We start from the raw sequence: 24,846 nt of genomic DNA, 5'->3' as shown, positions 1-24,846 counted from the left end.
CTACGTTAGAATCCTCCACCTGAGGCTACTCATCTTCGGGACCACTAGCAGGCTTCAAAGGGAGACATGAAGTGTAGAGGACATTCGGTGCTCCAGAATTTGGAAAGATACAGGGTTCACCTGCTTGATGATCTGGAAAGGCTCCACATATCTCAGACTCAGCTTTCTGCATTGCAGACAGAGATGCAGGTCCCAAGTTGAGAGCCAGACGCAATGACAGAGGAATAGTTTGAGACCTTCATGGTGGTGTCTGTCTGCTTGCTCCTGGGTTCGGCGGATGGAGTTTTGGAGCTGTATGTGTGCTGCCTCCCACATCTCCTCACAATGCCAAAACCAATCAACAACAGCTGGCAACTCTGAAGAATCTCTCGTCCATGGACAGAATGGGAGTTGGAAGCCCGGGATGCACTGGAATGGTGAGAGCCTAGTGGCTGCTTTCTTAAAGGAATTCTGGGCATACTCTGCCCAGACCAGGAACCGACTCCAGTCCTCCTGTCGCTGGTGACAGAAGGCCTTCAAAAAACAAAGCACCTCCTGGTTCATGCATTCTGCTTGCCCATTAGACTGAGGGTGGTAACCAGATGTGAGGCTGATGTTGATGCCCAGGCCATCACATAGGGCCTGCCATACCTGCAATGTGAATTGGGGCTCCTGGTCTGGGACTTAGTGCAGGACATGTTTGGCGGTCCCAAGTGCAGATGGAAGCATAGGCAGGGGAATCAGCCGACATGTCTTGGAGAACCTTTCAACAACAATTAGAATGACGGTGTTACCCTGAGCATGTTCGTCACAAAGTCCACGGCAATGTGGGACCATAGCTGATATGGGATAGGCAGTGGCTGCAGGAAGCCATCTGGACATTGGCGTGGGGTCTTGGTTTTACGGTAGGTGGAACACTGGATCATGTACTGCGCTACGTCAGCCTGGATAGTAGGCCACCAGAACAAATTTGCCATTAGTTTTTCCGTGGCAGTGGTGCCTGGGTGATCGGCAGCAAACGTGATGTGAACCAGGTTGAGTACTTGCTGGCGATGACCTGGAGGGATATAGGTTCTGTCAACTGGACATGACAGAGGCAGTGGTTGTTGGTTGACAAAGCCCAGGAATGAGACAGATGTCTGGTGGAACTCACATTTTTCTTTTTTTGCGTACAGATGATGTGTGATAAAGCTTGGACAGACGTGGGACACATGCTCCTCGAAGGTGTTAAGGAGATCAAGATGTCATCAATGTAGACGAATTACTAATGTATGTAAAACAATGTAGAACAAGACTGCACCTGAGCACAGCCTGAAGCCTCTTCATAAATGTTTGTGGGGATTGCTTGGATGTGAAACAGTTGGTTGGGTCTGGGAACAGCAGGCAGAGGCTGATGGGAAAATGAGTGAAGATGAGACTCAGGAGACAGTCAGAACTCAGGAGATGGCTCCCTCTGGTGGTTGGAGGGAGAGACCGGAGACTCATGACACACGTATATACCACCAATGTATAACTTTTATATTGTGTATATAGAGCAAAAATCACATTAAAATTATGTACTTGACACACAAATCACTAATGTATTACATTTAAACAGCACACTATTCACTGTTTGCATACTGTGTGATAGGTTTATAACTCAGCAGATATTTCACCCCTCCAGCAGTCTGTACTTAGTGGGGGTCTCCCACTATAGACATCTTCCACGCTCGGATGGCATTGGTCACATGGCCATTAGAATCGGAAGGGACTCGCCCCAGACAATGGGAAATATAACAAAAGTTGATGGTAAGCAAGTTACTGGAAAAAAGATGAATGCCACTCAGAAGTTAGTTGCAGTTATCAAGGACAGTCATAAGCATAACCAGCCAACTGTCAGGAAGTGTTGGTGAAGGACCTAAGATGCAAGAGACCAGGTTGATGACATAAACTGAACATTTAATAAATTAACCCAAACCATGGAGAAATACCAAGGGTAATGGAACAGAGCAGGTGACCTGACAAGGATTAACTGAAAGTTATACACTTAAATAGAGTAGTGCAATGGGGCAATACAGCAATTAACATAAATTAAGACAGCTGTGGATCATGAACCTGAAACTGTTGTCTGACAATACAAATCAGAACATGACCAAAAACAGAAACTGACAAAGCCCAAACCAAACATCACAAACCTTGACAGTAGCCCTCCCATAGAAGGCAGATTCCAGATGCCCAAAATAACAAAACACAATACAAAACACATTTAGGGGTCCTGCAACCAGACAGATGTGAGAGGTATCAGAGCCTCACCTCGGGAACAGACGTGAAAAGGAGAAGTCCCGGTGACTCTCCCCAGGGTCAGAAGACATGAAAAGGAGCAGGCTCCTCGGGAACAAGAAACAGCACAGGGGGATGAACGTCAACCATCCTCAGGGACAGGAAGGGCAACCCTGCACAGGAACAGGGAGCTTGAAAAACATTACAAAAAACCATGGAGAAACACAAAGGGTGGCTGAGCAGATGATCTGAAGTCTAACTGAAAACCAGATACGTAAATAGGCTGAGGGCAATTAACAGTAATGAAGACAGCTACTGATCATGAACCTGAAACTGGTGTGGCTGAGAGGCAGTTCAAAACAGAACTTGACATAAGGAACAATTGACAAATCCCGAAACAAACTTCACAATCGTTGACACCAACATTAGTATGATCAATCGCTGTGAAGTAGAAATTGGGCTTTAAGGTCCAGCCCCTTCTTTCTCCAACATCCCAAAAACCTGCTGCATCCGTATGGGTGCACCCCAGTATTGGTGCATACAACTATATTAGCCCTATATTATCAGAAAAATCTCTTCTTTACTGCACTTCATAATCTGATCAAACTTTGCAAGCTGTGACTTTAGTAACACATTATTTGGTATATTTTTTGGAACAATAGGCCAAACGGCTTTCACTAAACATTAACATGATGACATAACACATGGCCCTGGCCTCTATGTTAAGAGGTGAAAGAGAACTGTGATACATCACATTTTCAGCCTGAGTACATTTAATAAAATCTCTCAACATAAATGTACATTTAGTTGAGTCAAGGTACCATATTTAAATGTGCGGGAGTATAAGTCCTAATCTTACTTTATCTATTTATTCTTTTATGTTAGTTCAATTCCCCAAAACGCCTACAAATTCTATCAATATTGAATTTGGAGTTTCTGTTTGCAGAGAAGAAGCTGAGTGATTGGGCCAGAGAACATCAGGAAGCCCAACACCCCACAGTAACCATTAACAGACCATCCCGAATAAAAGCAGAGCGCTCGTGGCACATCAGGACGGAGCCGGGACACCAGCCGACATGACTTCATCCTCTCTGTTGCTGATCTTCTTCATTGGCCTCATAGAGGTCCAGTATGGTGATGCTGGACCTCCTGAGTGCTCTTCTGGCCCAGACAACATCATGATGGAGATCAGAGCGTTGAAAGAAGCTATGGAGGCCAGAGGTAGCTTTAAACACCATTCTTGTGAATATTTTTTGTGTTTTAGAATAAATACAAAAACATTGAAACAAATTAAATGTCATATTTCTCGTTTTTGCATTTAGAAGTACCAAAAGTAGCCTTTTCTGCCAGAACGTCAAAAGACGGAGCCTATGGAAATCTTAAAGAAGATACAATCCTGACCTACAATGCAGTGATAACAAATCTTGGGAATGCTTACAATCCAGCCACAGGTAAGTAGAGTATGGTTCAAGAGTATTTCACCATTGATTCAATACTGGTTTAGTCTAGTACAGTTGTAGAGTTTAGTTGCCTATTATTTGTAACTGATATAACTGTAATTTTAAGTTTTTTTTTTATCTTAAATATATTTGTTTATCTGTATTTGGGAAAATCTTATAACGTATGTGTGTAGACTCCAAGAAGAATAGTAGTTTTCATGAGTCCTGCCAGATTCAGACAATCCACCGTAACTTTTCCCCAGGGATCTTCGCTGCGCCTGTCAAAGGCCTGTATTACTTCACCTTCTTTGCTCACGGTGGAGGAGAGGACCGCATTCGACTAGTACTCAAGAAGGATGGGGCTGTTGTTGTCGACATCCACGACCACCCATCAAGCGCTGATCCTGCTGATAATGCTGGCAACGCCGTGTTCCTGGAGTTAGAACAGGGGAACCAAGTGTATGTGACCATTTTGGCAAACTCAGCTGTTTGGGCAGATGGATTTGCTACCACTTTTAGTGGAGTGCTGCTCAGTAAGTCCTGAGCGTCTTTTTTTTAAGACTCAATTGGTTTATGTTTATTGCAGATGATGATACAGAAAAGTTAACCCCTTTGTGATTTATGCGAATGGCTTACCATAATCACTTTACAAAATAAAAAATGTTTCTCTATAAAAGTGTGGATTTGTTTTCAGTAATTGTGGTTAGTTAAGTAATTAAAAAAAGAAAGACGGAAAAAATTAAAATAAAAAACTGATCCGAACCTCATCTGTCATGATCCAGTGCTTTGGTTTTGTCATGCTTTGTCAGTCAGTCTCACCATGTTCAGGTTAATCAACCACTGCTGATTTCAGTTAGTTAAACAACCTCAGTGTATTTAAGTGTCTGGTTTGCAGTTCTTATTGTCAAGTCATCTGATCTGTTCTGTCACGGCACTGGTTTGTTCTCCTGGTTTTGTTATGGTTGAGCTTATGTAGTCAATGTTTGAGTTTCTGCCACAATTTCCTGTTTCCTGCATTTGGGTCCTTCATCACCATCCCTGACAGTATAACCCGACCACCTTGGATCCAGCAGGAGAACCTTTGCTGCAATGGCAGGATTCTCTGCCACTGCAGTCCATGCCATGCCACTCAACTTCATGCCTTCATGCCAGAAGGGGTTTGCCGTAGCAGTTTTCACGCCACATGGTTCAAAAGTGGGCAGAGAATGTGGGCCCCAATTGGGTTTGTCTGGTGGCCCCAGCTGTGTTTGCCCACATTGGCTTAGGTGGCTATGCTAGCCAGTCGCCCGGTGGACAGCGTAGCAAGTTCCGCTGCCCAGGGTCCGGCAAAGCAAGCAAGTGCTGCCGCCCAGGAGTCAGCAGAGCTAGCAGGGTCGCTGTCCAGGCCTGCATTCTCTAGGCAGTGAGGCAAATGTGGGCAAACACAGCTGGGGCCACCACAGAAACTGTGGACAAACCCAATTGGGGTCCACATTCTCTGCCCACTTTTGAACCATGTGGGGCCCACTTGGCCTTGCTGGCTGGGAAAGTTCTTCAAAAGTTTAGGAGAAAAACAGGAGATATTGTTTTTATTGCATCTTCAATGTCAGAAGAACAAACCACTGTCCACACAAGATGTCAAGTGTCTCTTTTCTTTTATGTTGGCTTTTGCAAATCATCCATTTTTTTTCCAAGGAAAAGTATGGCAGGAAATAACCCACAGTGCTGAATCATCAAGCCATACAAACAGGAGGCCTCAATTTTGAAAAGAGGTCCTCTTTTATAGGTGGCTAGCCCCACCCCTTCACCAAACCAACCCAATTGTTAATCAAAAAATTAAACACATATAAGAAAACAGTAATTTGCATTTTACTTTTAATAAATTAAACATAATAAAAAAAAATGTCTCCCATTAAACATCAGTTCCAAAATATAAAATACAAAGTACAAAGAAAACATTTTTAATTTTAAACAGGCCTGTCAAAGGGAACCAAAATCACTGGAGTCCTGAAACAGGAAGTGAACAAATAAATCACAAAACAACCAAAATCCACTGGTTACCATTAAACTAAACAAAGTGAAATGCAACAGATGGTTAAGCAGAACAGTGTGTGCACCCACTGATGCAATTTCATTCAAATCACTTTGTTAAGAAACCTTACTCAGGGACAGACATCTGCTCTGTCACATTCAATTTAAGATGAAAGTTTACGCAACATTTAAATTGTTTATTTTTTTTAATTCCTGTTCCTGTTTTTGCTATGTTACATCACCTGTGATATATGAAGCACTTTCTAAAGATTTGATTTACTCAAACATTTTCCTCTAAATTATGACCAAAATCAAAAGCATGAATGAAGAGACAGCAGCTCACGAGTTCTTTAAAACTCCGAACAGATGAAATTGAACTTCTCCTTATCATGTTTCTTGAACCACTTGTGTTCTCCTCCTGTCTCCATGGCTCCTGACATGTCACACTCATTCACCTGATCAGGTGAGTCCCAGTTCTTGTAGCGGACCACCTCGTCACTGACCCAGAACCCCAGAGACAACCACTGAAAGCGGGCTCGGGAGAATCTGTCAATCAAATGTAAGAGCACCACATCCTTGACTGAGGTGTCTGAGGCCAGTTTATAATTAGAATAACTTGCGATAAAGAAAAAAAATTAAGGTTAGCAAGAACGTATAAAAAGAGATATCAAATCAAGAATGATTATTCTGACCAATGGAATGACTGAGTAACAGCTGTTTATTTATCTATACAAGTCTATGGGATTTCGGCTTTCTGGGAAAAACGGGTACTTCCTATTTGGAACTCGAGGGGACAGGTGTTGATCTGTCCAGTACCAATGGGGTGGATGAGCATGGAGAGGATTCCTCTTCTTTTGCCACTGTTTATGTTCATGTCCACCACCTAATGTTGGAAGAGGCTTGGTGAACCCAAATCTTGCTCCAGGTTTTAGCGTTCTCAGCTCTATTCCAACAAATGAAAGACTTGGTCTCATAATTAGCACAAACTGTAATTATTATTTTCTCCTCCATGATCAATTAATAAACAGTAGCCTCTTACGTGAATTAAAAGGGTTGCCATTCATACACCACTACTAGATCTAAATCCCTAATTTGTCAAAGTTCAACTTAATTTCATTCAATTCACGTTTTCTATGTAAAGCCCGAAAACGATCGTAAAAACATTGGATATTGGACCCTGCAGTCCAAAATGCACATTTATGTGCATTTGAAGAGACTTTTCATTATAAGTGGATGCAAAATGCAGAGGGCAGTGTATATCAAATTTATTTAGTGTTCCCAATCAACCCAAAATTGAACTTTTAGGTAATGCAGATTCTGTCGCAGCCTTTTCAATCAGAAATCAGTGATGTTTACATCTAGCTTGCTGAGAGCTAAAGTGAGCTTTTAACCATGTATGATGGGTTCACGGTTGTAGAGAAATAAACTACAGGTAAGAAACGAACTAATAGTCAAATTGAATAAATTGTACTTTCAAATGTCTGGTGAGAGACTAAGCTTGCTAAGGAAGTTTTAAGACCATTTTCAGGCTCTATTTACAAACTGAACATGTTTCAAGTTAAACTAGGTCGCCCTCTGACCTGTCTAGGACACACATTTGGGAATGACATTCGAATGGCGTCCCGTTGCATTCACTGAAATGCCAACTGTGTGAAAATGAATTATTGTTTGTGCCCGGTTGGAATTCTACAACACAAAGAATTTCATTTATTGGAACATGTCTGTGAAAGAAAAAGGCTGGGGCAAGATTTCAGATATTTACACAAATTTCACGTTTTGCCTCAAGCTTGTTCCAACTGTAAGTAAAGTAGTGGACATATGCTGGTTAACAGTAGAAAAAGAAAAAAATAGAAGAAGCCCCTCTCTACTAAACACCATGAACTATGTGTTCAAGAAGGTGCATTTAGTGCATTCTTGAGCACACATTACATGACCTGTGTGCACATAGCTTCAGTCTCACCTTTGAAGTAGCTAAAACTTTCTAATTTGCAAGACCGAAGAGAAAGAAACACAAACAGTTTTTGAATGCACCATCACTCTTCATAACTTTATGTAAAAGGAAGTCCTGACAGCAAAAGTTTAAAATCTCCTTTGAAGGAAATACATCCAATCCAAACAAGCCAGCCTCAAAAACAGGATTCCAATTCCAAGCTTCTTACCATGTTGTTAAAAATACAAAATATATCAAAAGATATTTGCTCAAAAGCCAGGACTGGGCTCCTTTAAGTCTCCTGTAACCGAATCTTTCTGCCCCAGCAGCTATTCATAGTGTGTGTTTATGCCACGTGCTGGCAGAGGCTGAAAACAGGCAGAGGGCAGACGTGAGTTTGTGACAACATTTCAATGCAGCAGAGTTTAAACTAGATCTAATCAGAAATTGTAGGTGCGATTCATCTCTCCTTTGGAAAAAGTCACCAGTGACATGGAGTTTACCGATCCCTCCTTTTTGACGGAATGGGAGGAGCGATGGAGGAGAGAGAAGGAGAGACGGAAAAGAGTGATGGAAGAAGGTGGAGAAGGGATCGAGCGAGTAAATCAAGAGTTGAGGAGGATTGTGGAGTTCAATGACTCTAGGATGGGGTTGGCAGGGGTGACGGAGGGCAGTGAGGGCGCAGAGGCCAAAATATGTGCAGGGGTACTTGGGTGGCACTTGAGTGATGAGTCATGCATGGGTGAAAGCGTCTACAAGTGCCAGAGTAAAACTTTCCATGGAGGCTTTTTTGAGACTCTGAGGGAATTCAGAGACTTGTCTCTTCTAACTGACCTGACACTGACTGGAGATGATGGGAGCATCTTCCACGTGCACTCTCTCACCCTGGCTGCTGTCAGCCTCTTAGTCCAGGAGAAACTGATGGGAAAAAGCAGGAATTCATCAGATTTTGGGCTCCAAAGATGGTCAATCGATTTGGGTGCTTCGGTCAATCAAGTCGGACTTCAAGCAGTAGTCGAGTTCGCCTACAGTGGGGATGTTCCAAGTATGAATGAAAGCATCCAAACGGCAGCTGAAGTTTTGAAGGTAGTACGCCTTTTGGACCTCTGCACCAAAGAAAACGATATGAGGCAACCTGCTCTGATGGTTACCCTTCAGTCCATCCATCAGCTGTGGGAAGACAGAGTTGGATGTGATGTAGTCTTGGATGTAGGTGGTACATTTCTGCATGGTTAGTGGTCCAGTTGCAGTTTCCATGTTGGTATTGGGTACTGTGATGATGCAGGTTTAATCTCGTCTTTGTCTCCAGGTCACCGAGTTATCCTGGCTGCAAGCAGCGACTTCTTCCGTGCCATGTTTACATGTGGCATGAAGGAATCTCATCAGAACTCTATTTCCTTTCCATGCCTCCCGGCTCCTGAACTAGAGGCACTTGTCGGCTTCTCCTACAGCAGGAATCTTACAATCAGCTGGGACTCTGTCTTTGAGGTGACCATCGTGGCTCTCCAGCTTCAGTTTCGGCAGGCTGTCTTGCTTTGTCTCAACTTCATGGAAGAGCAAATGAACCCAGCGTCCTGCCTGGATGTGGCCTCTTTTGCTGAAGCCTATGGGCTATCAGAGCTCCTGGATGAGGCCAAAGACTTTGTTTTGAGGAACTTCAGAGAAGTGTCGACCTCAGCAAAGTTTCGTGACCTACCAGTAGAGAAACTTCTGGAACTCCTACATTGCGATGGACTATGCGTTTCATCGGAATTGGCTGTTTTCCGAGCTGTAATTTCATGGATTGAGGCGAATCCTGAGGAGAGACTGACTCATGCCGGCTTACTGATGTCTGCAGTTCGCTTTCCTCTAATGACCTTTCGAGAGTTCAGAGAAGTTAGAGCCATTAACCTGCAAATGGAGTGTTTTGCAGATAAGAATGTGGAACTCTATGGGTCGGCACTGAAGGAATTTGGTTTCAGTCTTCCAAACTCCCAGGATTGTTATCGGGTAAGGAAACCCAAAGACGTTCTGGTTGTGGTTGGGGGGGACCAGCTGAACTGCGATGTGGGTCAGCGAGTACCAAGCAGGGAAATGTGGTTTTCCAACTCCTTACGCAGTGGCACGGGTTTGGTGAAGGAGATGGAATGGAGGAGACTGGGCGAGATCCCAGACAAGCCAAAGTTCCGACATGGAGTAGCAGTAATGCAGGGAAAGTTGTACGTCGCTGGAGGATGCTACTTTTATGCCAAGGACGATGTCATGAAATCAGCATACAGGTAAGGAGATGGCAACCGACGGCACTGCACCAAAGAGATTTTCCTTTTTTTTTGTCTTTGCTTTTTTTTCTACAGTTTTGACCCCAGGACAGACAGCTGGATGAGTTTGGCTGACATGAATGAGGCCAGAAGTAACTTTTCAATGGCAGTGCATGAAGAGCGCCTTTACGCCATCGGTGGAGACAGAGAGATAAACACGAACACAGAGACTGTTGAAATGTACAACCAAGACACCAACTCCTGGAGGTAAATCACTTCAATAAGGCCTATATGTAGTATCTACACTGCGGGGTAATCATAGCACACATGAATGACCATCAGAGTCATTTTTGTACTGTGAGTCAAACTCAGTGATTGCAGAGACAAAAACTGCACTTGGGTCCAATTCTCACTCAACTGTGTCATTTCAGGATGTCAAGGTGACGACATTTAACCACAATAATATGAACATTAAGATCTCAAATGCCCACTCACAGTGACAAGGTCTTGATTGCTCATAGCGGTTTGACTCAAAAAGCTCCTTTCATAGTAGTGTCAGTTACTACATACATACACCATTGTTTACTCCTACTATCGGCCATGAGATGGTTTGCCAACAAGAAACTATTTATGTTTGTTTTCAATTCACACCATGTTCACCAAATACTTGTGGAGACAAAAGACTCTTTAGATTTGTGTATGCAGGATTCTTGATTTGTATCTCATACAATACAATTTGTGCTTAACCGTGCACTTGCAATTGTGTATCCAAAGTACAAAAATAAAAACAGTGTAAATCTAAAATAATTGAAAAAAAGTTCACCGTCTTGTGGGGTCCAGATGACCCCACTTTCAACATCAACATACTTAGGATAGCACAAGGGTTACGAAAGGAAGCAGAGCAAGGATGGTTATTCTGACAAATACAATGACTGAGTAGTACCGGTAGATATTTATTTCCCTATACAGGATTGTGGCTGAGATTAAAATCTAATCCTATGTTTTTGTAGTCATAGCATTTAAGACAGGCAACAAATAACAGTTTCTGATTCTTTCATGATATCTGGAAGTAAAATACTATAAACAGGCATTTATTGAGATGTTAGAGACAACCTGTGTGGAATATGTTAAAATAAATACACTTTTTGACCACCTCAACACTCAAGCGGTTTTCTCTAACTGACTGTGGTTTGTTTCCAGATGAAATGCCACAGTCAAAACAAAATGTAAATGCTGTGTATCAGGATCTGATGTAAAACTCAAAACACAATTGAGCTTGTTGATCAGAATTATGCTAGTTATCTCATAAGCATCATCTTTCCGGACATTCTTATTTGTTTATATTTCAAAGCCCTCCAATCACTAGGGTTTGGGCTCTCAGTGTCTCAAATTACTAACACTGGGCATGTGACGCGTCTTAAAGAACGCAGTAAACGCAAGGTCTTGAATGCACATTTAGCCCATGGTGTTCACACCGAACAACCAAGGATGGACTACTTCTTCTTTTTCTTCTTCAACAGTTTACTAGTGCAACCTTAAGTTGGAAAAGTCTTGGTGCAAACCACAATTTTTAATTTCTCCTTTATAATTCTCCGTATACATTTTTTTCATACAGTTCTGTGAATTAAGAGGGATGCCAACCATATGTCACTATCAAAACTGAGTTCCTGATTGGTCAAAGTTCAACTTGCAACGTGTATTTAATAGTGCCACATTGTTTATGTAGAGCCCGTAAATGTTTTAGACACTTGTGTAGCTTTGTGTGAGCGCGAGAGTTGTGAGTAAGGAACCCCGTAACACACATATACTCGTGTTTATGTAGACTTTCATTTTAAGTGGTTGGTTGAACACACGTTTTGTACGTAGAACCTAAAAAATCTGCGTAGCAACTCGGGAATGCAAGAGTTTTTAACGTGGAAGTCCAAAACGCGCATATAAGTGTGTCCAATAGACTTCATTAGAAGTGAGTGCTTGAACACGCTTTGCCAAGGGTGGTGTGAACGTAGCCTCAGTGTTCATGCAGGAGTGCTGCAGCAACAGATAGAAGTTGTCTTTCTTTGTGTTATTTTAAAAGACAATAAAGAGTTTACAATGGACAAACAACAAGTTGAACCTAAAAAAGAGATCCTGCCGTTTATTTTGGTGTTTTAACCTGGATCAAGGTAATAATTATAAAATAAAATAAAGTACACTTGACAAAAATCTGAACTCTCCTGGCATTGTCTCCAAATGTCCTTGTTTCTAACTAAAATTGTTTATTGAAGTCAAAGCTCTACTGGAAAACTAGAGTTTTGTCTTAGAATTTGTGAGTTATTTTGCGCTTTGTTTTTCTTTCAAATCTCTAAAGAACAGATCCAGGCCTCTTCTCTTAAAACCTTTGGGATGGCCATGGTACAGAGGTAGAGTAGTCAACCTCTGATTGGAAGATCACAGGTTTGGTTTATACTTTGCTCGCATATGTATCCTCATGGGTTGAAGACACTGAACCCCATGTTGGTCTTGGTGGTTTAAGGTTGGCATCAGTGTGTTAGATTTGTGTGAATTGATGAATGGGACTGTGACTGTAAGAATGCACTAATTACCAGTTGTCTGATCCGGGTTCATTGCTTTCTTGCAGCTTTGTAAAGCCACTGGACCGGTCCCTGAGTGGCTTCGCCCTCAGCGCCGTAAAAGGAGGGATTTTCATCTCTGGAGGCTTTGACTGCAGCTACTCCTGCCTGGCTTCCATGTTCCTCTACCACCCCGATAGAGGAACCACCCACCTGTCCGACATGACCCAGGACCGGGCTCAGCACTGCATGGAGCCGCTCAGAGGACATTTGATTGTGGCTGGAGGGGTGTGCAACCTGAGGAAGTTCTATACCGACCAGCTGGCCTGTGAGATGTACGATCCTGAGGCTGACTCTTGGACGGCCCTAACACCGCTACCCGTACCCCATGTGGGTGCTGCCTCAGCCGTCCTGGAGGAGAAGGTTTATGTGCTGGGGGGGTACTCCCAGGAGGACTATACCGAGTCTGGCCTGGTCCACCGCTTTGAGCACAGCACACGGCGCTGGGAGAACGTGGGGAAAGTGCCATCAGCCGTGACTGACATTCGGGCCTGCATCCTGCGACTGCCACAGCATCTCAGACACTGAAGGCCGATATTTGTCATCCCTCTGCTCTCCTTATAACCTTTAGTCTGTCTGCTGATAATCAAAACTTCTCCTAAGATCCTAAAAATGTATACCATTTTTGCTATCTTCAGTAAAGTAAATCATTCAGCTGTTTCTTAGGTACAATCCACTAGATGGTGCTGTTGCTCACATGTGGTCAATCTGCAAAAAATTGTGTTCTTTGTTACTTATTCCACAACTAGTAAAATATGTTTTCTGATGAATTACAGACTGATTAGTTTTCTTTCTTCGTTCTTAATTAATATTTGAGAACAATGCCCTGACCTCCAATGGAGGTCAGAGAATGTCTTAAAAAAATCAGCTTTACATCATGTTTTCTATCATTGCTTTCACCAAAACATCAGTCAGTGTTTCATTTTAAAGCACTTTAATGAAAACACAAAAAAATATTCTACAAAAACATTAAAATAAAAATAGGTAATCAAAAAAGGAGTTTGTCTGTCTGTCAAACAGTAGTTTTTGTAAATCAAGAAACTCTGAACCCAAAGAAGAGAGGACAGTTCCCTCTTATGGTCGTTGTTTGCATTACAGTTAAGAATTTGGGGGTTTGTTTAGGAATAATTTTATTTAAAGCATTATTTTTTTCATTTAAAGGAGCTACAAAAGCTACAGGAAAGACAGAAGCTGAAGTTTTAAAATGAAAGTATGAATGCCTTTGTCTTAGTGTACTTCTTGTCTTGTTGTGGAAGTACAGGAGTATTTGTAGTATTACTGGAAGTACAGGACACCTATAAAACCACAGACAATAATTCATCATTCAATACCGAATCCCGTTTGGGGTTAGGGGGTTGCCAGCCCAGCTGGTGACGGTAGGGTACACCGGGGACAGGTCGCCACACATTCATACACATGTACACCTAAGGGCAATATAGGGACACCATTGAACCTGTGAGGGATGTTTTTAGAGTTCAGGGAAAAAATTCACGCATACATGAGGAGAAAATGCAAACTCCACACAGAAAGAACCAGATTCAAACCAGGGCGAGTTGAAAGTGCTAACCGCTACACAGGTGTCAACTTTACGACCCTGCAGCAGTTCTTTAACAAGCTAACCTAACTTAGCTGAATTTTAAAGATTGCTTTTTGTTAGATAGGTTACTGCAACAACTTTCATTACAATCCTCTCGTAGGTGGTACTGCAAGTAATGCTAATGTGTTTATGCTTATACGTCCAAAACGACCTAAAAAAGTATTGCTTTCAACTGTCAGATACAATATATTTTGAAGGAATTGTAGATCTTGTTGAAGATAAAACTCATCTTTATTAAAATGGAAAACAGAATTTCTTCTAGAAAAAAGGCTCAGAAGGTCATTCATACTATAACTTTCACCGTCAACCGATAATCTGATATTTCAGTTTTAGGGTCAGTCTTCAGTTCTTTTGAGTAAAACCTTCTGTGAAGCACCAAATGCAAACAGGAGAGCAAACCCTCCCCCAAAAGAAAAAAATGGACAAACATCAAAGACGTAAAAAAAACAACATTCATCAACCAGGAGTAGATCAGTTAATAGTGTAAAAACGACAACTCCTGGTGGATTTGTGCAGCACTAATCAGCTTAAATAAAAACATCAATTTGACCGACTGGTTGGTTTTGTCTCCAGTTCCTTTGTCTTTTAGACAAAGGATTTTTTTTTCTTTTCCTCAAACTTAGAGTAAAGAAGAGGAAGACTTAAAACTTCAACCACGAAAGGATTCCACCGATTCTTCGTGACATGTCCATCAAAAAAACGACACTACGTAACAAAACAGTCAAACTCCGCCCCTAAAATCCTGCTGGACAGATGTGGGAGCAGGTTAGAATGAACCATGCTAAAAGTTCATCTGTAAAGTTTAGGTACACAACCAGATCTGGACCAGACCTTAATCTCTTCTGGGTTAGATCAGCAGTAAACCTCTACCAAGCCAGAATTTAAGGTGGTTCAGACAAGAATCAAAGCTGGATCACACTACATCAAATCTGGTTCAGATCAAAACCAAAGCCGGATTAGACTAGGACCAAACTGGTATCAAACTAGATCCAAACCTGGATTGTACTAGAACCAAAACAGGATAAAAAAATATAACCAAACATAAATTAAACCAAGACAAAAGATTTATTAGTCCTGATTTAAATCTGGTTTACACCAGAACCAAAAGTGTATCAGTCTAAGACCAAGCCTGGATTAAACAAGGTCCAAAACTAGTTTAGATTAGCACCAAGCCTGGATTAAAGCAAGATCAAACCTGACAAGACAAGATTTAAACCTAGTCCAGACCAAAACAAAAGCTGTATTATACCTGAACCAAACAGGTTCAAGGTGAAATTCAAAGCGCGTTCCTACCAGCACCAAATCTGGATTAGAGCAACATCAAACGTATATCATCAAACCAAATCAGACCTGTATCAAACCACAATTGAACCAAGTTCAGATCAAGATATAAGTTTTATTAGACCGGAACCAAACCTGGATCAATCCAGTATTGAATGTGGTCCAGGCGACGAACAAATCTGAATTAGGCCAGGAACAAAGTGGAAAATATTCCAGGACCAAACCTTAATCTAACAGGTTTCAAACCCGGATTGGACTGGTACCAAAGCTGCATTAGATTTTATCTAAATCTGTACCAGACCTAAATTAAATAAGGTTCAGACCAGGTTCAAACCAGAACTATACCTTGTTCAGACCAGAACCAAATCTGAGACCGTGTCCAAAACTCAAAATATTCCAGGACCAAACCTTCATCTAACTAGTTTCAAGCCCAGATTAGATTGGTACCAAAGCTGCATTAGGTCAGAGCTAAACCTGTACCAGACCAAAATTAAACAAGGTTCAGACCAGGACCAAAGCTTTATTAGGTCAGAACCCAACCTGGATCAGACCAGAAGTATAACCGGTCCAGACCAGGACCAAAGTTAAAATATTTCAGGGCCAAACCTTTATTCAAATAGTTCAGACCAGAACCAAAACTACTTGTAACTTTAAACTGGACCATGAGCAAAGCTGCAATAAACCAAAACCAAATCTGAATTTGACCAGAACAAAACCAAAATCTGTTTAGCTCAGTGAATCCAGATATTGCAGTTCCAATAAAACTGTGGATGATACAAATATTTAACATGTTTTAAAGTAAGATCTCAAAAATGAAATAAATATATACACTACAGATTTAAAAAATAAACTTTTCTTAACAAGTTTTCCATTTCTTTTACCGGCGTTTTGAACCGATGTGGTTGAACAATGTTATTAGAATCTTTTATAAAAGAAGAATTTAATCAAAATGTGTCATTTATTCACAAAACACATCATTATCTGTAGAGAAAACATTTAAGAATGAGAACATGATGAAAAAACAGTGTAGAAACTTGTGAGTAATTTTCAAGCTAAATCATTCGTCAGTCATCTGTGTTGAAATTTTAAATTCGAAAATGCTGTGGCAAACACAGCACAGACGCCCTCAGATCGTTGTTTGGCCCGGGCATTTTGCCCATGATCTCCCACTTATGTATGTGGGGGTCATAACGATGGATGATGCTGGTGTCACTGAAGTCCTCCTGGCTGTATCCGCCCAGCACGTAAAACTTTCCCTCCAAAACTGCACTTCCTGCTCCCACGTGCGGCACCGGCAGAGAGTGGAAAGCAGTCCAGGAGTTAGCGGCAGGACTGTACACTTCACACGTCAGGAGATCTGTTGCGTTTGTGTTGTCATGCGAGCTGATTCCACCGGCTACGTAGAGACGTTCCCATAGGACCTCCATGCAGTGGCGAGCGCGAGGTTGGATCAGGTTAGCCAGAGGGGTGCTTCCTGTCTGTGGGCGGTACACAAATGTGGAGGCGAGGCACAGGGACTCGCTGTTTCCACCGCCTGTCACGATGATCTGATCCTGGCAAACTCTTGCTACATGACCGCTCAGAGGCAGATCCAAGGGCCGGCTAAAGCTGAGGAGACACAAAGATGTATCAGATCTTGATTAATAGATTTTAAAAATACAGACCTTGATAAGCCAAATAACTCAACTTCTCAACCATGAAAGTTTTAATTAATTGTTGGCGTTATCTGCACAGATTTAGGTGTCTGGAGGGGCCAGTAAGTGGCGCTGTTATTTATTTATTTTAATTGAGACAATGCTCACAAGCCAGCATGTTGTCACGCCGGGAGGATATCACAATACAGCAGCCTGATGGTCCTGGCTTGACACATGTGTGTCACTAAAGGAAAGTGTTTCACGACCGAGGAAATAAGCAGAAGTAAGCTGCACTTTGGGGTGAAAGAACTGTGATTAACTGGCGTTCCAGAGAGATAAGAAGCAGCACAACGGTAAAGCTGTGGATCACTGCGATTCGATTCGACTCACGAATCAAGCTCAACGATTCAGGAATCGAACCACGATTCTTACTTTTTAATATAATGTTTATTGCTATGTGTATGTCTATTTACTGGATGGATGAAAATTAAAATTATTTGTATTTAATCATCATTTATACCTTTTATTTAGAACAGGAGATCAAAATCAACAAAACTGATTAAAAAAAAAAGATTCAGATAGCTGAAATTTTGTTTGTCATTTTAAAATTTTCTTTTTTTTTGTCAATCTCTGATCAAGTTCAGCAGTAACATAAACAACATAAAAAGGATAAAAATCCCTGCTTTTGTGGATCATTTAACAGCATAACCTGAAAATGTTCTCCACAGTTTTCTATCCTCCAAGTTCTTCAAAATTTTACGTTTTATGACTTACATATCGGTGCAGAGTCCATATAAAAAAAGTATTTTTTTTTCCGCCGTTGAATCAGCTGATTCACGTTGATTACATCCGGCTTTCAGCAGCAGAGACTGTGTTTCTTCACTTCAGAATAAGCTGGAGTTTCGTTATTTGCGTCAACTGTTAAAGCGTTTCCATAACCAAAAGAATGTAAACACTGGAGCTACAGCTCCGGTACTTGAATAAAGGACTGACAGCTAAGGAATACTGCACTTTATCTGTGTTTCTGTTGTTTATTTGGGCGAGTAAGTCAGTTCTAAATATGTTTAAATTATTTCAGTTTAGATTTTGTATGGCATCCAGCTGTAAAAATATGCTTAAATTGTTGCAGTTCATATAAGTTGTAATGTTTACAAGAGTTCTATTTAAATGTGATTCTGCAATAAGTGCCAAGAACTGTGCACTTAAGAAAATCTGAATTTTTGTTATGGTTTTTCTCTTTGCAAAACAAATCATCATCTGTGGAATAGTAGGATTTCAGGGTTTATTTTTTTCTTGCTCAGTTCATAACGAATCCTGAACAAGCTGTATCATTGCATCCCTAACATATATACACACATTTATTTTATTTCTTATTAAAATTAAATACTGGTTTCACTCAAAACTGCCTGGCTTGAAGTCTCCACATCAAAGAAACAATACAATTTTTGTTAAATTATCTGTAAATGTTTCATTAAATTATGTTATAAAAGATACTTGCATGATTTTGATTATGCAAATGAATAAAGAAAATTACAACAAAAAACCTTTATAATTTAAGATAGCTCTTAAAAAATACTAAAAATATTACATCTTTTGTTTGAAACATTAAGATTACCTCCAGGAGTTTGTGGTTGGACAGTAACACTCAACACTGTCCATGTGATACGGCTCACAATGTCCCCCAATGGCGTATATCTTTTCGTCTAGTACGACCACGGAGAATGAGCACCTTTTTTCCTGCATCTCCTGAATGCACTGCCAGACATTCTGTAGCGGGTCATACCTGCAGAAGCAGTTTCAGGATGACAAAACAATAAAAAGGACACAAAATGAACACAAAAAATGGGCTCAAAAATGAAAATGATTTCATTCTATGAGCAGTTTGCTTTAGTTTTCACCTGTAAACGGAGTTCAAGGTGTCCCCAGTGCCATAGTACTTCTTGCCTCCGAAAATATACAGTAGTCCGTGAAGCACAGCCACCTCGTGACCATACCTGGGTGTCTCTGGCATCTCCCCCAGATGTCTCCACTCCATGGCCTTCTTCACCCCTGTGTGGTTCCTCAGCGAATTTCCAAACCATAGTTGGCTGCTGATGCTGCGGCTCGCCATGTCCGGAGAGATCTGGTCGCCTCCTATCAGAACCACACTCTCTTTAGGCAGATAGATGCGGCACTGGTTCTGCACAGGCGTGTTGTTGGAACAGAAGTCTTCAAAGATTGCCTCATACAGCTCAGTCAAGTTGTGATCGGACCACATGTTCTGGTAGCGGACCTCTTTGAACTCCTTGAATGTCATCAGGGGGAATTGGACTGTTTTCATGAGCTCCTTTGCCAGTCTGAGCCTTTTCATGGGCTGTGCGAGGATCCACGTGACCACAGCTTTGAACACGACGAGCTCCGACGGCACACAGAGGGAAAGGCTGTTTAGGTACCCCAGGAGTTGCCTAGCTGGCAGGTCCTTGAATTTTGACGTGCATGCTACCCTTTGAAATTGCCTCAACACGTAATCTTCAGCAATTTCAAGGAGATCAGTGATTTGGTAAGCTTGAGCAAAGGATACCACATCCAGGCAGGTATCGGGGCATATCTCCTGTTTCAGAAAGGTGAGACACAGGATCAGGGCAGGCTGGTACTGGAGCTGCAGAGATGTGCTGGTGATCTCAAAGACACAACTCCAGCTGAGGGAAAGAACTCCGGTGTAGGAGCTGCCGATGATGAGCTCCAGCTCATTCTCCAATAGGTAGGGGAGCTTCACACAAGGCTGACGGGACTCCTTCATGTCCAGGGTGAACATCCCACGGAAGTAGTCACTGTTCGCAGCCAACATGACTCTGTGGACTAAACAAAGGTAACAAGTGATTTATTCTTGTGATTAACCTCTGTTGGCACCTAAAATAGATCAAGCTTTGCAATAGTGAAGATGGTTCACGTATTCAAACTTAGTCTTTTGAACGTCTGTATCATTGTCAGATACAACAGTTTTTACTAGATAATTTGATACAGGGAAAACCAGGAGATGGTACGGTGGCAGTTTGGTTCAGTTGTTCTGCTCCAAGGATGACCATAACTCAGACCAATTGGAAACAAACCAAGACCACCTCGAAAGATGGGTCCAAGAGAGGCTTCTGGTCCCGGACTATAGGGTCTGCTTGAGTCCATAACAGCGGAAGATTTGTTACAGATTATCAGGGCAACTTTAAGTGAGCCAAATGTGCCCAGTCTGAACAAACCCTTCAAAATAAATAAGGTCGACAGCAGCAAAGATAATCTGGAAGTGAACAGAGAACGCCGTTCTCAAGAGGACCGTAGTTCTCCTGTTTGGTCCAAACCAGAGCTCAGGTGAGCTATCACACCTGGTAAACCAAGAGGACCATCATAGGGAGGAATCAAACAATGTTAAAACCAGAAGATACCAGTAAGCAGTGATTTATCCATCTTGGTCTGATTCATTGTTTCTATGGCAACCACATCCGTCAATCAGGAGTGAGCCAGTTAGAAGTCCACACCCCTATTGCTGAAAGTGGGCTCAGGGGAATCTATAAACGTTTTGAACGTTCATCGTGAGACCACACACTTTTTTTGAGAAAAAAATAAGTGGAAAAATGGAAAAAATATGTAATCAGCAAAAACATGTTAAAAATGTATCGGAGCAAGAATGGTTATTCTGACAAACAGAATAGTAATATTTCTCTATAGAAGTTTTTGGATTTTGACTTCCTGTTTGAAACACCAGGGGAGAGGGGTCACTCAGTCCAGTTCTCATTTACAGTCAATGGTCTTATCCAAAGCCCACATCTCCCAAACAAAAAAAAAAGATTTTAAAATGACCAAATCACAGCTCTGAGGCTCTTCATTTTTGTATGGATTTCTTACCCTGCAGCGATCCGCCACGAGCTTCCAGCGTCACGTCACAGCCAATTCCTTCCTCCCACAGCAGTTCAATCAACTCAAGATTCATCACCAGTTGCTGTGCCGCAGAGAGGCTTCCATCTGTCTCGCTTTCAGCTGGTTTCTTGGACAGCTGCTCTTCTTTAACACAAAGGTCCAACAGCCGACCTGCACCAAGTGCTAGAGCCGCAGTCTTTATCTGCTCCAGGTTCTGCTTGTTCAAGAGGTCTGTGTGTCCGGTGTAGGCAAAGTCCACAACTGCCTGTAGGCCGACATGATCCACCTCTGGACCCAGAACCAACGACCAGTCATAATCTTCATCGTTGACCTCATCACCTCTACAGTCGATTTCATCGTTCCTTCTGCTCAGCTGCCTCCAGATGAGGGAGCTGACCGCCGCCAGGACGATAGAGTGTACTCGGAGGCTCCTCCCATCTACAGTGTGCAAACTTAGGTCTGTGAGAATGGAGGCATCTCTGAACTCCGTTAAGGTCAGGAACATATTTGTGGGGTGATCCTCTTTGGAGTATGTTTTTTCTTCTTCTTCTTCTTCTTCTTCTTCTTCTTCTTCTTCTCCACTCTCATTTACCTCCTCTTCCTCCTGATCCCCATCAAAGTCTTCTAGAGATCCAGCGATCAACTCTTCTTCATCTGCCACCTCCTCACCTTGCTCTTCTGCTTCATATCTGTTTTCGACTAACAAGTCTTCAAAGTTTTCATTTCCGCATAGATTTTTACTCTCATCTTCCTTCTCACTTCCTCCTTCATGATCTTCACTCTTAAATGATTTAACGGAAAGTTCTTCCTCTTCTTTGTGACTTACATCTTGTGGATTTTGCCACAAATTGTTGTCCTGAAATCCTTCTTCCTCAGATTCCTCTGAATAGTACGATCCATTTTGTTCACATTCCTGCTGATTGGCATCCTGGTTATCTTCCTCTTTCTGGAGCAGCTCTTCTCTTGCATCTTCATCTTCTTCCTCTCTGCTACCCATTCCTTCATCTTCTTCCTCACTCTCCACTTTTTCTTGAAGTTGAAGCTTCCTCCTGATTTCATTTTTCAAATCCTCCTTCCATCTCTGCACGCAATTGTCTTCTTTTTCACTCTCCGCCGTCTCTTGAAAATTGAGTTTTCTTCTGACTTCATTTTTTAAGTCCTCCTTCCATCTCTGCCTACAGTTGTCCTGCTTTTCCACCACAAGTTGAAGCTTTCTCCTAATTTCATTTTTCAAATCTTCCTTCCATTTCTGCACATACATCTCCTCCTCTCCAGAATCTTCATCCATGTCATCCTCTTCGTCCGTAATTGCTTGCTCTTTTTCAGACTTCCATTCATCACCTTCCTCTTCGAGATCCTCCTCTTCACCACTAGAATCCTCCTCCTCGCTGTCGTTGACCCTTTCCATCCACTGCTGGCTGCTCTCCCCTACCTCTCTCCTCCATTCGTGCCACTTTTTCTGCGGACATGGATGAGCCACTGCCATTCTCTGACCTTTGAAGCTGCAAGGATGCAGAAGATCGCCTACTCCTGCTTTTACTCCTGCAGGGTCAGTGAGGAGCTCCTGCTGTTGGTATTGTTGCAGGCTCCTCTTCTCCTTTCCAGGATTGTGTTTGGCCATTTCATGCCACTCCCTCCGTCTGCAGGCGAATCTTCAGGTTTCATGAGTAAACACTTTTCCACATGTAACCAAACAAGATGCTGTATGAGGAGTAATATCAGTGGATGAAATTCTAGAGGCGTTGAGCAGAGATTTTACAAAAGTTAAAGCTCCACACGTTTGCTTCATGTTCATGCGACTATATATGCTGCAGCATACTTCCTGTCCCTAAGTTGCATTACTTTCTCCTAAAAACAGTAATAAACAAACTGCAACCTCTTTTGAATTCATTCTGCCAAAATATGCAAGAAATGAGGCAATGATCTAAAGCAGGAGGCAGCTGGATTTCCGCCCGCAGCGCTCTGTGAGCCGCGGCATCCCGAGGAGCCTTGGCAGGCGGCTTTATTCACAGGCATATGACTGGAGGATCAAAAATAAATAGCCGGAGGACTATCAGTGAGATCATGTTGCTCCTCCACATCCAAACACAGGGAGCGGGGTTATTTGGGTCAGGAATCAATCAGGAGGCTGGTATCACAGAAGAACACAACACCTGTTGGCTTTTGTACCGACGGGAGAAAGGACACAGCTGGGTTGAACTGCAGCCTTGAATTGAAAAATAGCCTCGCAGGTGAAGAGCGGCAGTAAACCGATCTCGCCCCTCCTTTGTGTTGGCACGCTGCTGGGAAAAGGAGATGGAGTTGATTACTGCAGCTGTTTGCAAATTCCCATCCTGCTGATGCTTCTCGAAGAGAGTTTACCAACATTAGAATAAAAGTTGGGAAATTTCTTTGCACATTCAAGAAGATATTGTCCAAACAGAAGCAGCGAGATCATTAAAAACACAAATTTGGCTTTAAAATATTATTCCTGTCCAAAAAAAACCCATAAAAACATGCATTTGGTCGAACAAAAGCATGAAGAGGAGGTTATAGTGTTGTGGATTGTTTCAGTAGTGATCTGACTGGAAGGTATTTCTTAAACTTGATTCCAAAAGCAGAAATATTTAAGTTATTGACACCAATGAAGCAGAATTCATACTTTATGCATGCAAAAACAATGTTTGCCATTTAATATACATGGTATGTCAGAGTTCAATGCTATAGAGAATATAGGCTGCAAAGTGTAGCAGTGGTTAGTACTCACACCTAATAACAAAAAGTTCAAATCCCAGCTGAGACCTTTCTGTGTAGAGCTTCCTCCCACGGTCTAAAAACATAGGGTTAACCCTTGAACATTTCAGGCGTCGCCGGTGATGCTTTAACATATTCTAACCTAATGTAACGTAGCCGCTTTTCTCCTTCAGAATCTCCTGGAATTATGTTGATAGTGTTATAAAGTTACAGTAAATCAAAAAACAATTCAGGGATTGTCCTCCTGCTGGTTTTACAGAAATCCTGCCTTATCTGCTGCTGATTACCTGGATCAGGTTTGTTTAGCCAATAAGGAGCTTCGAGGGCAGGTTGGTTGGAAAACAAGAAGGACACCGGACGACAAGTCTTAGATTTGGGCACCCCTGCTCTAGTGTCCCTGTGTGTATACTATTGTGTAGCCCTGCGATAGGCTGACGGCCCAACTACGGCCAACAGTTGCTGGAATAGGCTCGTGCCGCTTTTCTCCTTTAGAATCTGCTGGAATTATGTTGATTATGTTAACAGCTGAAAAGTTACAGTATGTCAAAGATCTTGTGTTTTAACATCACCACCTCAGAGGTTAAAGGGTTAATCAAAATGTTCTAATTTTTGACCAAAATAAGGACACAGAACGATAGGAATTCATCAGAAATTGGCCTCTGAGTTGTGGGCGGGACTGTTGGTACGGAGTAACTCCACCCCCTTTCCACTCTGTGTTGCTAAGAGCTCGAAGCAGGCGCCAAGTGTATTTTCTGCATCAGAAATACAACAATTTCCTGCTTCGTATTCACAGCGATTTGAATAAATAAATACAGGGAAATGCAAATTTTAGCTTAATTTTATATATATATATATATATATAAGAATATGGAAAATTACGCTAAAATTTGCATATATATATATACACATATGCACATTTTAGCTTAACTTTCTCTATATATATATATACTATATTTTTATAATATATGTATATCAGAATTATATACATATATTATATAAATATATATATATTATATATATATATATATAGAAAGTTAAGCTAAAATGTGCATATATGTATATATGTATATGTATGTATATATATATATATATATATTTGTTTTTTTTTTTTGTTTGAGTGGGTCTTCAAATCAACATGTGGTTTCTCTGAAAAACAAAAACGTATTTACATTTTTTACATTTACTTTTTCATTTATTTGTTAAAATACAATCTAGTTTTATTGAACCTCTATTGCCTTTACACAGAGCCAAAC

At 41.6% G+C, this 24,846-nt stretch overlaps 3 protein-coding genes across 3 annotated transcripts; 2 read left to right on the top strand and 1 right to left on the bottom strand.

Annotated features, from left to right (window-relative positions):
- The first annotated feature begins 3,267 nt into the window (after nt 1-3,267).
- Nucleotides 3,268-4,353, top strand: LOC112156389 (complement C1q subcomponent subunit B). Its single transcript, XM_024288650.2, has 3 exons — nt 3,268-3,459; nt 3,561-3,689; nt 3,941-4,353. The coding sequence occupies exons 1-3, from the start codon at nt 3,315-3,317 to the stop codon at nt 4,219-4,221; spliced, it is 555 nt and encodes a 184-aa protein (XP_024144418.1). The 5' UTR covers nt 3,268-3,314; the 3' UTR covers nt 4,222-4,353.
- Nucleotides 4,354-8,010: 3,657 nt separating this feature from the next.
- Nucleotides 8,011-13,185, top strand: LOC112156280 (kelch-like protein 33). The gene is made up of 4 exons (XM_036216559.1): nt 8,011-8,848; nt 8,927-9,875; nt 9,951-10,121; nt 12,472-13,185. Exons 1-4 carry the CDS (start codon nt 8,110-8,112, stop codon nt 12,989-12,991), a joined length of 2,379 nt encoding a protein of 792 aa, XP_036072452.1. The 5' UTR covers nt 8,011-8,109; the 3' UTR covers nt 12,992-13,185.
- Nucleotides 13,186-14,194: 1,009 nt separating this feature from the next.
- Nucleotides 14,195-22,520, bottom strand: LOC118600141 (kelch-like protein 9). The gene is made up of 4 exons (XM_036216937.1): nt 20,849-22,520; nt 18,874-19,813; nt 18,591-18,758; nt 14,195-16,949 (listed from the first exon to the last, which is right to left on the bottom strand). Exons 1-4 carry the CDS (start codon nt 22,479-22,481, stop codon nt 16,427-16,429), a joined length of 3,264 nt encoding a protein of 1,087 aa, XP_036072830.1. The 5' UTR covers nt 22,482-22,520; the 3' UTR covers nt 14,195-16,426.
- Between the last annotated feature and the right edge of the window lie 2,326 nt (nt 22,521-24,846).

This window comes from Oryzias melastigma, linkage group LG18, assembly GCF_002922805.2.
Source record: "Oryzias melastigma strain HK-1 linkage group LG18, ASM292280v2, whole genome shotgun sequence".
NCBI classification, from domain to species: Eukaryota; Metazoa; Chordata; class Actinopteri; order Beloniformes; family Adrianichthyidae; genus Oryzias; species Oryzias melastigma.
The sequence above is the reverse complement of the archived record's forward strand: the minus strand, read 5'-3'. Positions and strand labels throughout refer to the sequence as shown.